At 43.2% G+C, this 14,701-nt stretch overlaps 1 protein-coding gene across 1 annotated transcript in view; it reads left to right on the top strand.

The window, feature by feature from the left end:
- LOC142490797 (uncharacterized) overlaps window positions 1–9,345 on the top strand; it is a 77,490-nt gene extending 68,145 nt beyond the window's left edge. Inside the window, exon 3 of the mRNA XM_075593219.1 lies at window positions 9,152–9,345. Coding sequence (XP_075449334.1) covers window positions 9,152–9,345 — 194 coding nt within the window. The remainder of the gene's footprint in view (window positions 1–9,151) is intronic.
- Window positions 9,346–14,701: the final 5,356 nt, after the last annotated feature.

A 14,701-nucleotide genomic window follows, 5' to 3' on the forward strand; every position in this document is an offset into this window, starting at 1 on the left:
ATTAGCAGTTTAGGCTTTGACAGGCAGTCCTGTGGGCCCCTCATGTTCCTTCCCTGAGTGACAGTAGAGGTGATTGTGACTCACTGTCTGTGTGTAACCTATCAGGGTACAGATCTTGATCCCTCCCCTTCTGGTTCCTCAGGGAGGCAGTGCCAAAGTTAGTTAGTGCTCTCCCACCCTTCCAAGAGAGAGGAGGTATGTGGCCTGTCTCCTCCCTGTGGGAGAGAGAGGGCAGCCAGGCCCTCATGGCTGGCTGGCTGGCTCAGAAATATCTAGGGCTCCACATTAAAAGAGCCAGCATCATCCAGAGACCTGGGATTCTCTGAGAACCCTGCATCCGCTGTATGGATAAGAACTGCAGTGACTGCTTAATAAACCCCCTTCTGTTCTACATACCCCTGCCTGAGTTTCCAGTCCGTTGGGCAGGGGTGCATATTATTGCTTCGGTCGGGACTGCCTCCAGAAACCCTGAAGTCCACTGAAGCTGGAGGCACTGGATAAAGGATTAAGAACATCAGAGGTCACAAAAGCCTGTTCTGGTCTCCATCCCATTGCAGACAGCTCAGCTCTCCTGGACCCTCACAGGTATGCTGCACCACTGACATTTGTAGCTGAAGCAGTATCTCCCAGAGGGGGGGTCGGGAGGGGGTACATGTGTTATATTTCAAATTGTGCTCCTCGGTTAATCTATTCCTCCATCCAACAGTCTACTAGGTTGAGGTGGCTTAAATCTCATTCATTAACATACTGTGCTAGGAGTAAGAAACGCAAATAACAAGTGTGTTACATACTGTATGATGCAGCTTGAAGCAGGAATTGGTGCAATTTGTCTCTCGGTAGATATGCAGACCTTCTAGATGAGTTATTATCAATGATTTATAAAGTGACAACACCTCCACACAAGCATTTTGGTGGCTTTTTCCACTGCTTTGCTAAATTGCAAGCCCTATAATGAACAGGCCTCTTTCCTCTGTTGTGGTTCCCTCGCTGTCAATACTTTAATATAGTAAATTGAGTGAACTGTTGTCTTACTCAAATTCACTCATCATTCCAGGTCAATAATTGTGTTCTATCTTTCTGAAGCAGCGGCTCAGTGAGAAAAGACACTGACACTGAAAAACAATTACACAAAGTTAGAAGCAGCGGAACCTGGTTTAATTCCCGGTGTCAGCAAGTTGTGACCTTGGGCAAGTCACTTTATCTCCCTGTCCCTCAGGCACCAAAACATAGGTTCTACGCTCTACAGGGCAGGGACTGTCTCTTTAAAAATCCTATGTACAATGCTGCTTACCGTGCACTATACTGTAATTGTGAAGCGGTTTGAGTCCCATTGAGAGTAAAGCGCTATATGAACTAAATGTATTATTAGTTATTATTTCTGCCTGTGTAGCTCCACGTTGTCTGGCACTACTGCATGCAAACTCTAAGAAGTAATGCTCAACCAGAAGCACCAGCTGACTTTCCAATTATACATAACATTGCTTCAGAATTGAATTGAATGTCTGTAAGATATTTCATCATTTCTTTAAACCACTGTCAATGGTTTAAATTTTGCGTTAAACACATTTGCTAAACATTTACAAACCCTTTCCCACATCAATCTCTGCCATAGAGATCATAAATATCTGTCTTGCTGCTTCAAGCACATGTGCCATTCTTCCTTCCCCAGAATGACCACAAACTACTCTACCGGGGCCGAGATTGAATAGAACAAACACAAAGCAAGAATGTAACTATGTTGATGTTTTTCATAAAGATGGCGGCAGTGAGGCATACAGCTGTTTATGCTGGGGTTCCAGCATTGGTGCTTGCAAAGTGGATGAGAATCAATATCATCCTTGGATGGCAAAGAAGGGTGGATAGCCATGTTGGTCTTTTCTTCCATGTAGTAATAAAGAAGGGAGAGGTAGGTGTAGGTGGTGTGATACCTTTTATTTATGTTGCAACCTTTCAAACCTCTTAGGAGGGTAGGACCTGATGAAGGTTCGAAAGCCTGTAACATTTCAACTATTTGTTGGTCCAATCAGGGCCGGCCTGTCCATTAGGCGAACCAAGGCAGTTGCCTTGGGCACAAAAGTCCTGGGGCACAGCGGGAGCCGAGCGGCACAGGAGTCAGGGAGTGGAGCAGCAGTAGAAAATGATGTCAGTGGAGGGAAGATGTAGAGACAGTGGATGGCGATGGCCTTAGCTGTGGCAGGTGAAGACATCCGATCAGAGCAGGAGCACAGGAGACGGCAGGGGAGGTACGCACTGTAACACTGGAAGTTGACCGGCGCCTGACTTCCGGCATCTGACTTCCGGCATCTGACTTCCGGCTTCTGACTTCCGATGTCTGACTTCCAGCGCCTGACTTCTAGCGCCTGACTTTTGGCGCCGTAAGTCAGATGCCGGTCAACTTCCAGTGTTACAGCGCGTACCTCCCCTGCCGTCTTCTGTGCGCCTGCTCCACTCAGATATCTTCACCTGCTACTGCCAAGCAACTGCCGCCCCCTGTCTCAACGTCTTCCCTCTGCTGGCATCGTCTTTTACTGCCGCTTCGCATCCTGACTCCTGTGCCACTGCCAGTGTGCCGCTGCCAAGCCTGGTAAGTGAGGGGGGGGGCACAAATTTTCATACCACCTACACCTACCGCCCCCCCCCCCCGCTTTGTTACTATCGTCCTTGGAGTATAATCAAAGTATAATTATCTCTGGCACTCAGTGAAGGATTACTGGGATCACGATACATTTTGAGAATATTTATTGACAGAGGCAAGAAATACAATGTTTCAGGATGACCTCTTCATCAGGTTGGGTTACAAAGTAAAAGGAGAAGCTTACATTTAAATACCCATCCAGTGTGAAAGTGCATCCCCATCTCCTTTACTCTTACGCCGAAAGTCATTCATTGGTGACGTCATAGCAAGATGTATATATGTGTATATTTGTATATCTAATCTTTTTACGTCTTGTTTAAATCACTAGATGTACATTAAAGTATTATATATTTCATATTTGTTTTGCTTACATTATTCATAATAGTACACTATATTTGTATGAATAAACATACAGTATAGGCTATTGGGTATGCGTAAAGTAGGTGAAACGTGCGTGTCCTCTATATATAGTGTACCCATGAGTAATAAAAGACACACAAAAGTTCAGAAGTGTAAATGTGGATATATGTTGTATCCATACATTATAGTTGGTGAAGGAAAAATAAAATGATTTAGTCTCATATTACTTAGTGTTAGTTATTGGTATGATTTATTTAAATATATTAGCCGTATAAGTTATGACTTAAGCGATGTTGTTTTATGCAATCTACATTAACAGTTCATCAAGTATTCTCTTAAAGAGTTGCTTTAACGCCCGTACCATTTATATACTTAATAGAAAATATCTCTACTGTATGTAAAGAATAGGGTTTACTCAGAAAGTATGATACAATAATGCTCTAATGTGCACACAGCCTTTCCTCACTAAACAAGTCCCCAATATTCTTATACACTCACTCATTTTATACCTCTTCGACTATTGCAACCTGCTTCTTGTTGGTGTCCCACTCTGCCAACTGCCCCTTCACTCCCCTCCTACAGACCATTCTAAATACAGCTGTCAGGCTAATTTTTCCATCACCTACCACTCTTCCTCTACTGCCCCACTCTGCAAATTCCTACATTGGCAACCCACACCTTACCGACAAAGCTGAAACTCACCGCTCCTCTCTACATTACTGACCTACAGTAATTTGGGCTTTTTTAAGAGGCTGATTCAACACTCTCCTGACTTCTTTATTTTATCCCAGATTCTCAGAGGCCCAACCATTATAGCTAAACCCATGCTGAACAACTCACCCGCTATCCCTCCCACACGCATGCACACACTATTCCTTGTGTCAAAACTCCCTACCTTTATAGACTGTAAGCTCTTTGTTTCAGTTTCTATTAACTTATATGTGCAGGCATACCCCGCATTAACGTACGCAATGGGACCGGAGCATGTATGTAAAGCGAAAATGTATTTAAAGTGAAGCACTACCTTTTCCCACTTACCGATGCATGTACTGTACTGCAATCGTCATATACGTTCATAACTGATGTAAATAACGCATTTGTACCAGGCGCTATAGTCTCCCCGCTTGCGCACAGCTTCGGTACAGGTAGGGAGCCGGTATTGCTGTTCAGGACATGCTGACAGGAGCATGTGTGAGCTGCCGTTTGCCTATTTGGTGATACAGTATGTCCTTACTCGCGAGTGTACTTAAAGCGAGTGTCGTTAAACCGGGGTATGCCTGTACAGAGTTTGGTGCACAATTGCATTGTCCTGCCTCTCTCATTGTACTGTGCACGGGAATATGTTGCCACCATACAATTTTTTTATATATATAATAAAAGTGTTTTCAAGCAAAAGTTAATGCTGTTGTTTTCTCCCAGGGACACCATCTGTGATCAGTTAGACGGAAGCCTCCCAGTATGCAGACTGCCCATGGAGTTTTCTAGCAAACTGTTTTCATTCTTTGAATGTCTATTAAATGTCTATTTTATCCGTTTATTGTTAGTGTCTGGAAACATTGGAATCTGATATTTCAAACCAAACACTGTCTACATCAGCAAATAAAAGGACAATGAAACATGAGTGAGCTCTTAATTCATCGTTTTAACAGCTCTAATAGATAGACTATGCATATTGATCGGGAAGAACTACTTCCTGCAGTTGATGTTAGTGTGTAACTTGGGGTCCTGCTAGATATCGTAAGTCATGAGTCATGACTACAGCTAAAACAGATCTTTGTAAGTGGTTAAATAGTGCCATTATTTGAAGAGACTAAAGAGAGAGACAACACAGAAATGTATCATTCAGTAATACTCTAAATCCGAGTTTCATGTCATCACAGTATTTCTTTTACACTATGTGAATATAGATATAGCAAGTTACACACTATTTAATTGGTAGGTACACTGAATAGGGCGAATTGCATAAGCTCGATGTCTATTTTGTGAGTTTGAATGTTCAATTTTAATGAAACATGTTCACTCTATTTTACCTGCATTTAGGTAAAATAGAAGTCACAAGTTTATACACTATATATAATCAGCGTGTATCCATGAAAGAGACAGGCTTTACACAATGTAGCAGGTACTGTATGTAGTCATGCATAACAATGCCTACTGTCATCTCTCCTGCTGGCAATAAGACCTGGTAAGTTACAGGAGTGCCAGCAGTAATTATGGAGGTTTGCCCTCACACCCTGGTGAGGTGACCTATGTATGGAACGGAGTGGCTACATGTTCTGAGTCCATTGTTAGTGACCTCAGAGATGTGCCTGCCTCCTGAGGTATATAAGGCACTACACTGCCTAAAGTTAGTGCGCGCACGTACGGGAGTAAAAGTGGAAGGTTGAAGTTACAAGTTCAAGGTACCCCCTAGTGTTGTAACTAGGGGTACCCAATAATCTTTAAAGTGAGCTAAGGCCAACTGTTCCAGGGACCTGGAACAGGGGTGATCTTCATACGGGGAGAGGGAATCCCACTCCATTGGGAGGGCGTACCTTTGGAAGGGAATCACGGAGAATGTGCGGCTGAGAAGTTTCACTGCACCGGGCAGCTTGCCCACCTCTGGTACAATAAAGATGACTTGTAAAAAGGAAACCCCCTGGTGTGAGTTTGCAATTACTCTCCTGGGGCCCTCACCACCAAGAAGGAGTTCCTCATCAGGACCATCTACCTGCATCTGCATAGATTCTGATGAGGTGGAGGCGCTGTACGTAATGTGAGTAAGACTCAACACCCACTACCTCAGACACTTGTCTTGATTGACATCCCCCAATACCATCAAGCGGGAGACTCAGGAGTCCTGTTGCCTACAGGTGCACCACAATACACACGCATGTAATGGGGCTGGATAGACCATAGGGGCCAATGTGAGATTGGGGGGGTCAGACCAGACACGAACACCCGTTACATGTATAAAAAAGAACACATCCATTTGAACAGTATGTTAATTCCAGGGACAGTTCGGGTAACATTTCAGTCCATTGGCATATACAAGTTACATCTCATATCAGTAGCACCTGATTGATGCCCTTCCATGAAAGTTGTCATACATTTAATTGACCAACATGAGAGCTCTTTAGAAGTCTCTTCTTCAAAGCTGTCAGAGTACCTGAAGAAGAGACTTGTGAGGTTCGAAAGCTCTGTACACTATAATTTATAATTATCAATAACTGTTTTGTTGGTTCATTAAAATGGTACACACGACATACAACAAATCAACACTTATCCAGGACAACTGTGGCTGCTAGAACTTTGACCTACCCCCAAAAACGTTTTAGCTATTACTCTGGAGAATCAACATTAATCATTATGTACAAACTAGCATGTTCTTGCATAAGTTATGATAGGATTCAGCCAAGGGGCAGCATAAATAGGTAGCCATGCTCCTTCCCTGCGCTGGGTGGTCATTAGTGGGTTAATGTCTAAAGGGGATAGAATCAGGTTTTGGGGGAGGCATGGGATATGGGGGCAGATGCCACTCACCTCGTGGCATCCAGGGCAAGCAGTCCCTCCCTCTCTTTGTGCGTATTGTAGCATTAATGGATATGTTGAATTCTTTTTATTTATTTTTTTTAAATACAAAAAACGACGAAAGAGGTACAATATGTAGGTACAAATGAAAAGTAATGTTTAATTACGTTGTGTGTGTTTGTCACAGCTTGGTGGGTTCATTATTACACATGGAGCCCAGAGTATCAAGTTTGGGCATATCGTCCAGCTGGTAATTGGTGTCCAGCGCTGGTTTGGCCACTGATGTTATGGAGCATCTTCCCAGGAGAATGGTGCTTTACATTTTCTATGGCAGGCGTCCGTCAGCGGTTGGCATACAGGAGTCCAATATTTTAGTGCAGAGACTGGGCAACAAGGCTTTATAAATCTGCGTCCATAGTGCAGGAGACGGCATGAGCTACGTAGCTCACTCCGAAAACAAACACTAGGACGACAATGTATTGGTATATAGTGCGCGTGTGCACATGCGCAACGGGGAGACCGGCGCTTTGCACTACAAACAAGTTTGTATTTCCCACGCAACAGCCGGGTCACGTGAGCGGTTCGCCTAATAAGGGCGAACCAGCTCTGTGACGTCACGGCTGCGCCCCCCAACATGCCTCCCTGTTGCCTCTGCCTGCAGGGCAGGAAATCTCTCCTGCTGCAGGCAAGCGTGCGCTATGCCAAGGAGCACGGAAGGGGCACTTCCACTATAGCCACTATATGCTTTCTCATATGGCTGAAAGGCCATGAATGCATGATTTTAATTCATAGAAATGTCCAATGGTTTCTATCAGCAGAATAGCTACAATAAAACGGGCCAAAGTATAGGAATGTAGTGGGAGTTTTCTACTACCATTTAATATATAATTACATATAATTCTTTAAATTTGCCAGAGCAGTCTTTTTGAATTACTTGATGACTTTGAGTATGCTAGGAATTTCAAGAATAGTTTACCGTTTGTAAAATGACTTCTTGTTTGAGAAGTGGGATCCAAGGGTTTGAATGTATACCTTTCAGAGGAGGTTAAGCAGCCTGAAAATGCAGGGAGGAGATTGTAAAGAAAACTTTGATGCGCTATAAAAACATGCTCTAGTTTTCCTTTGAAGCTGAAACGTAATAAATCCTCCTGCCTCACTATTCTGGCTAAGAGCTTTAGTATCTTCTGTGCCAAAATTGTGTTTAATGTAAAACTATGATTTTTGTCATTGCCTGGAAAAGTTCAATGCATCACCATGCGGCGTACTGTTAAACAGTAAACTCCCAAATCCGGGGCTCAAAAGGATCTTTCTTTCAAAGCGACTTATTTTTTTGTAGGACGAAATATCCAGCGTGCAGACACCTCAACTATTGAGAGTCAATAGAAAGAAGCAATGGCGTTCCATTGCCCAGGTCAACACAGTGAATACGAAATTTAGTTTGTTGAAACAATAAAGCAAATCATTTCATTAAACTATCTTATTACAAATGAATTAAAAACAATGTTGAGCCATTGACCCCACTGGTGAGGCGTCTGCCTCATCCTAATGGGTTTGAAACCAGGAAAGGGCTGTATTGACTGAGTGGATGAGACTCTGATTGAGAATGGGGATTGATACAGGAGTATAAGGTCCAATGTATTTATATGAATGCCTCTTCATTTAGTCTTACAGTACATTGTAATTCTGAGACATGCCAATGTGCTCACAAGTGATATTTTTTATTTATTGTAATTCTAAAATCATTGGTCTGGAAGTTACCAAGGGCCATATTTTTAACAGTGTTAATTTTCAAAATTAATCCTAGTGCCCCTTAAATGAATGAGAGGTTGATTTTGAGACCAAGCCAATAACTTTCCCTTCAATAGTCACTTTGTCAAGATACTTTCACAAGCAACAAACAATAGGTAGGTTTATTTAGAAGTAAGTGTTAACTAGAATGATAGGAAAATAAGTTTAGGTTAGTCAAAGATTGTGATCAATTTAGCTTGATTGCTTAATTGCGTTAATGTATCGAGATATTTTGACTCAATGTTCAATCACAAGTATTTCCGATTGCTGTTTGGCGAGAATCAACAGAAGAAGTTACCAAGAATAAATATAATATAGTGATTTAACAAGTTCTGGGTTTTATGTCTTACCATTTGTAGCTTCCATTTTCAGTTATGTAGTACTAAATCTAATGTATCTATCTATGCATACCCTATACATGGACCTCTATTGTAGAACATTTTACTCAAGCCTTTCACTCCATCCATGACACTTCAAGTTTAATTCTCTCTCCATCTTAAGGCATGAACCTCCCCTTGCTGCCAATCACAAGCCCTTCCTTATTGGCTTTGTGGTCTAGGGCAGGGGCTTTCAAACTGTTGTTTCTGGACCATCCAAAGATTACTCATGGTTCTCAACAAAACTACAGTAAGTACAGTAAATATGATGTACTGCAACATAATTATTACTACTGAAGTGATCCTCAATAAAGAGAATCAAGGTCTTAAAGAATTACGAGTGAAGAGAATGAGAAATATTCAATTAAAAACTGTTAACAATATACTGTTAATAAGGTTAGAAGGATCCGAAAGATGGGCACTAAAGTGGCGACTACACTGTGAATTTTAGAGATCTAAAAATATGCTTCCTATCAAATAGGCAAGACTATTAGTGATGGATATCTTGGAATCATGTCAGCTGGGATGCAGGCATCTTTTGATACTTTGTGTAAAAGCATGCTGGGAACTATCTTGTTTATCATTCCAACCACTGGTGAATGCTTAGTCATTACAAGGCATTATATAGAGTTTCACATGTTAAGAGAATGGCTTGAAAGTTTTGAAAGCCCTTGATGAGTAAAGAATGTATAAAGGTTTCTGGATGGTTTTGCATGCCATAATAATCATGAATAAGACTTACAAATCTACCAATGTTGTCAAGGTTAATGGAGAATGTAATAAGTTAACGGACTAAAGGCTCTATTCAATAATGTGCCATAGCGCCGATTCAGCACTAGCACTTGAATGGGGCTTTCCATGTGTTTGCATCTATTGCAGTTTATTAACGTCTCTAAAGCCAGGATTCACCAAGTGCTAAGACTTGAATGGCTGTTAACGTCAGATCAGGGTGCTCTCCGCCCAATATTGCAACAAATAGACACATATCAGTCAAACTTTGGCTTTAAAGCTGCAGTCAAAGCAAGGATGTAGTCCTCCTATATTACGGTAATACCTTCTACAAACACCACCAAGGAATCTTGCTGAACGCTTACTGAGTTCTGCCAATAGTGGACTGATTTTGATCAAAGAGTTTTGAATGTGGCCAAGAAACAGACGAAAGTGGCTCGGACAAACTGTATGATACCATTTAGTGTTCTCCATAGAGGTACCATAAAGAGGGACAGAGAAGAAGCATAGAATAGACTAGAGGCAAAATGAGAATGATGTCTTTGAAGACGTGCGGCTATTCAACAAATAATAGACTGTAGAGCAGATGATGATTAGAAAGTACTGTAGTACAGAGTGAGAGGGCAAGCAGTTAGGCTGAGTAAAGGAGAGTTGTTGGCTCTCAGTTTGCTAAGAATAAACACAAGGGTGATGTGTCAATGCAGAGCGTGTGTTTTGGCACAATGCCCTATGTTTTGTTGTGTTATGTATAAGAAGCTTGTTAGTGAAGTTTCTTTCATCTGGCCTTAATTGTTTTAGCCAGAGGGGTTTGTGTCACCACAGGCCACCTGGCCGATTTTGTGTGTGCAAATAATAAGGAAGATGAAGTAATACAGACACAGAATTCAATACATTGAAATATAACATGCGTGCCTGGAAACTATTCCTGTTCGCACTCCCCGTATCACGATCTGGAACACACGGCACGGCAAAATCAGAGCAAATATGTTGCTACATTGATTCAAATAGGAATAAGATGAAAATACCTCTAATTGCACCAGAAATGCTTTGATTCGTCCCCTATATTGAAGGAATATTGCAATGTTATACATAGAGAGAGCAGGCAAAAACGTTGTGTGTTTCTATGGCACAATAAATCCTTTATGATATAAAATCCACAGTGCCCTTGTCCATCTATTACATTGGACATACTGGTTGATTTTCAGGTCTTCCCTGGGACTAGGAGCACCAGTAACTGTATCAGAACGTATTATATATTTTTGGTGTGCAGCAAACATCCTGAAATTATACATAGAGAGCCCACATATTAGAATAGAATATAAATTTGGCTCTGATGCATGTAATTCCTGCCAAATATTTAATTTATGTTTAAAGATATATTTACTTAATATTCCACTTCTCACGCCAACAGAGGAATTAGTGACCCTATATAAGCCGCAGTAAACGCACCCACTTGGATGCATATTACGAAACCTAACCAAACTGGAATTTCATATATCACTGTTCTTTCGGGATATGAGACATCTTCATAATACCACGAAACCCTACAAGTACTGAGGCATGCCCTGTTTTAATTGTTTATATTTTGAGTACATACTGCAAAGCTGGAGGGCACTGCAAAGGATTAATATAAAACAAACAAATAAAACGTTTCACAGACCTAAAGCACAATCCAGTCAATCCAGTTCCTTTTGTATTAGAGGTAACAAAGAAGTGTAAGGCAGTGCTTATTAACTGAAAGAGTAGTGGATCCATGGAACAGCTGCCCTCAAGTGGTGGAGGCAGACATAATAAAGGAGTTGGAATAGACAAACTAGTATCCTATGTAACCCTGCTTCCCCCCTTCCCCCAGACTCTATGGTGGTGTCTAGGGTACATGAGGGCAGATTACATGCGGTGTGGTGCATACCTGTGAGGAACAGGAGGGCCTGTGCTTCCCGCGATGTTATTGGGGAGCCAGGACCGGGCTTCTGGGGTGGTAGCCTCCATGATCTCTTAGTGGTGCAGCGCCTCCATCTTCTATACTCCCATGAATATGGGACAGGACCTGTATAGAAGAACCCCTTGGGTCCAAGGTAATAGCTTCCAATTCACACACAGTCTTTGGTAACAAAGAATAGTCTCTTTTATTGACAGATCAGCAATCTCCCAACGGTAGTGGCTTCCAGTAGCCGCAACAACAACAGCCAAGACTTGCTAATTACGCCGCTCTCCTTCCACACAGATAATTCCTCCTCTCCTTCCTCCCAAGTCTCTCCTCCGACAGGATGGTCTGAGCTAGGGCTTCAATACCCTGTGGCCCACCCCCGAGGTTATACTCGCGGTGGGGCTTGGATTCTCCCCATCACCCCAGGCAGTGGGGTGAGGGCATTGGTCCACCAGGTCTATAACTCTATCAGCTCTACTAAAGGAGGCTGAATATCTCCTCTCCTCTCTCTGCTCCTGCACTCTGCGGAGGGGAGAACGCGGTCTCCTCAACTCCTCGGACCGATCCATAGGACTCTTCGCTTCAAGGCATAATTAACCGTCAACTCCAGACTCTCGGCATAACATACCGGCAACTCCAGACTCTCGGCATAAAACTAACTCTACTCACCGGACTTGGCTGCTAAATATAGAGCTAGCCCCACCTCTCGTGATGTCAGCAGAACCTTCCCTCTTGCTCACGCCTGCAGCTGAGTCCAGGCCTGCATCTACCACTCAGGGCAGGCTATGAAGGGGGAAAACCCATGATGATTACTGGTGCCTGATCATAACAGGACTTACCACAGTAGAAGGGAGATAGGTATAGCCTGTGCTGTTTACAGGGGGCTACACCTAAATAGGAAAAAATATCAGAAAGCCAATAAGGTCTGAGGCTTTATAGCAGGTCTGGAAATGGTCAGACTAAGTAGGCCAAATGGTCCTCATCTGCCGTCAATGTCTACAGGGGCGCCGACGAGTATTCTAAAACATGCCTTAAACTTGCCTTGGAAAATCTGGGGCTATCACCAACAAGACCCAGGAACATGCTGGGTACATGCTGCAACATTTCAGTGACATTTCTGCAGAGACTAATGGCCCATTGGATTAACACACCTGGCAGTACCATTCAGTTTGAATGGGACTGCCAGAGACCCCCGCTGTTAATCCGATGGGCCATTAGTCTGTCTGCAGAAATGACACTGAAATGTTGCAGCATGTACCAGCATGTACCCAGCATGTACCTGGGTCTTGTTGGTGACTGCCCCAGATTTGTTTTAGAATTCTAGTCGGCTCTACAGTATGTTACCACTAGAGATGGGTTAATTTTTGGGTTGATTTGGATTCGCAACGGATCGGCCGGTCCCTTTGGTCCGCAGATTTCAGCGGGTCAATCTGAAAAAGGGCGATCCGCGTTTTGCAGATTTTGTATTATTTTTACCAATACAATACCAATATGGATTCCGAAAACCGTGGACGGGGATTTGTAGAATCCAATCCACCAAAGGTTTGCTGAATCCGCGGAATGGATTCGCTATCATCCGTCCACGGGATGGATCCAATGGCGGTTTTGGATGAATCCACGTGGATTGAAACAGCCCAAATCCATTCACGGATTTTAGACCGCGAAATGGATTTTGGGGTAACATCAGCGAAAATCCGGCAAACGGATTTGGCATTCACCCATCTCTATTTACCACACAATGTATAGAAATACCCCTATCTAAATTTTCTAACGCCCCAACCTTTTCACTTATCATATTTCTTGTTCATGTTGTCTTCTTTTTAAAGACTGTAAGATAGTAATGTTTTATAAGCAATTCACTGTGTTGAGAATGGAGATGACTAGAGAACAGGCTGACATATTTGTATAGGTCTTGGCTACTGTTAGCACAGAAAGACAGAAGCAAGAGTTATATAGATGTTAAGGGGAGGTAGAGGAGAGTGGGGTGGGGGGTGGAAGGGAGGGTGGTGGAGGGCAGGGAGGAACAGGAAAGGAAGGCGAGAAAGGAGGAACAGGGAGAGGGGAAGAGGGATGGGAAAGGGAATGGGGAGATGGAGGGGCGAGAGGGACTGGGAATGGGGAGGGAAAGGAGGAACAGAGTGGGGGAGGGGGGTGGGGAGGAGGAACAGGCAGGGGGATGAGGATGGGAGGAGGCAGGGGGAGGAGGAACATGGCAGGGGGTGGAGGAGAGGAAAGTCCTATTTATCATGGTGTCGTATACCCAGGGTCGGTTTGATGGCCCCATGGTTATAGAGCCCCCTGTGCTCTTACCCACAACAATGAAACTAATTGCCGGGGGAAAACACGGGCCTCTGTAACTGTCTCTTATCTTGTCCAGCGGCATCTTCACCTGCAGCGTTTCATTGTTATGGAGCTGCGTTGCAATGACAATGTAACACCACATGGCATCACATGCAACACATGGCGCTGCAACGTCACGGGACGGTCATGACGCTGTGTCGTTGGAGGACGAGATTTCACGCCAGACAAGGTAAGAGGCCTAACAAAAGACCATGCATCAAGCCCCACAAATGCCCCAGCCAGCCCTGCTTATACTGACATTAGCTGGCTAACGCCACATTAGTGATATGCAATTGAGGGGCCTAATGGACTATTTTTTCATATATTTATTGCTCTGTCTCCAGCCTGTGTTTTTTTCTGCTTTTGCTGTTGCTTAGTACCTGTGCTCCAGTTCCGCCCCTGTTGCTATGCATTTTTGCATTAGAACTGTCATTCAGCCTTTTGCTATCAGCAACTACCCTTCCCAGACCCCTGGAGTTTGATATGTTCTGCCCTCCCTAGCACATGGTATAGTCCTGCCCTGTTTCCTTCATGGTCAGCCATGCAGTACTGCCTTTTCCAAGCTTGCCGACAGCTAAGTGGTCTCATCCCAACTGCTCTCCTTTCATAGTATTGTTTTTTTTACCTTCTCCTAATTTATGCATCCCCCAAAGTTTTCTATTCATTTCTGTTTGTACTTGTGAATAAAGTTAATCAGAAATTTAAGAACGATTTTGCAATAAGCAGGAGATGAGTTCATCTGCCTGTTAAAGCTTTCTGAGCCCCAGGAAGCCCAGGACAGGACATTTAGATGTGTGGATCTCCGTTAACTATTTAGGTCATGTGACGTTAGTTGCCCTGATTTAAAAGAGCTTTGTGGATCTACCCCTACATTTGTAAGTCCATTGAGGATAGATAATTAGTGATGGATGACATTAAATAGCAATTCCAACAAGCAGGAGAATCCTGTGTGTGCAGCCAACAACAACACAGACAAACAATTTTTTCAAAGTACAGGTCTCCTCAAAGACAGGCATACAAAGTAGAGCTCTACTC

The sequence above is a fragment of the Ascaphus truei genome, chromosome 3 (genome assembly GCF_040206685.1).
Source record: "Ascaphus truei isolate aAscTru1 chromosome 3, aAscTru1.hap1, whole genome shotgun sequence".
NCBI classification, from domain to species: Eukaryota; Metazoa; Chordata; class Amphibia; order Anura; family Ascaphidae; genus Ascaphus; species Ascaphus truei.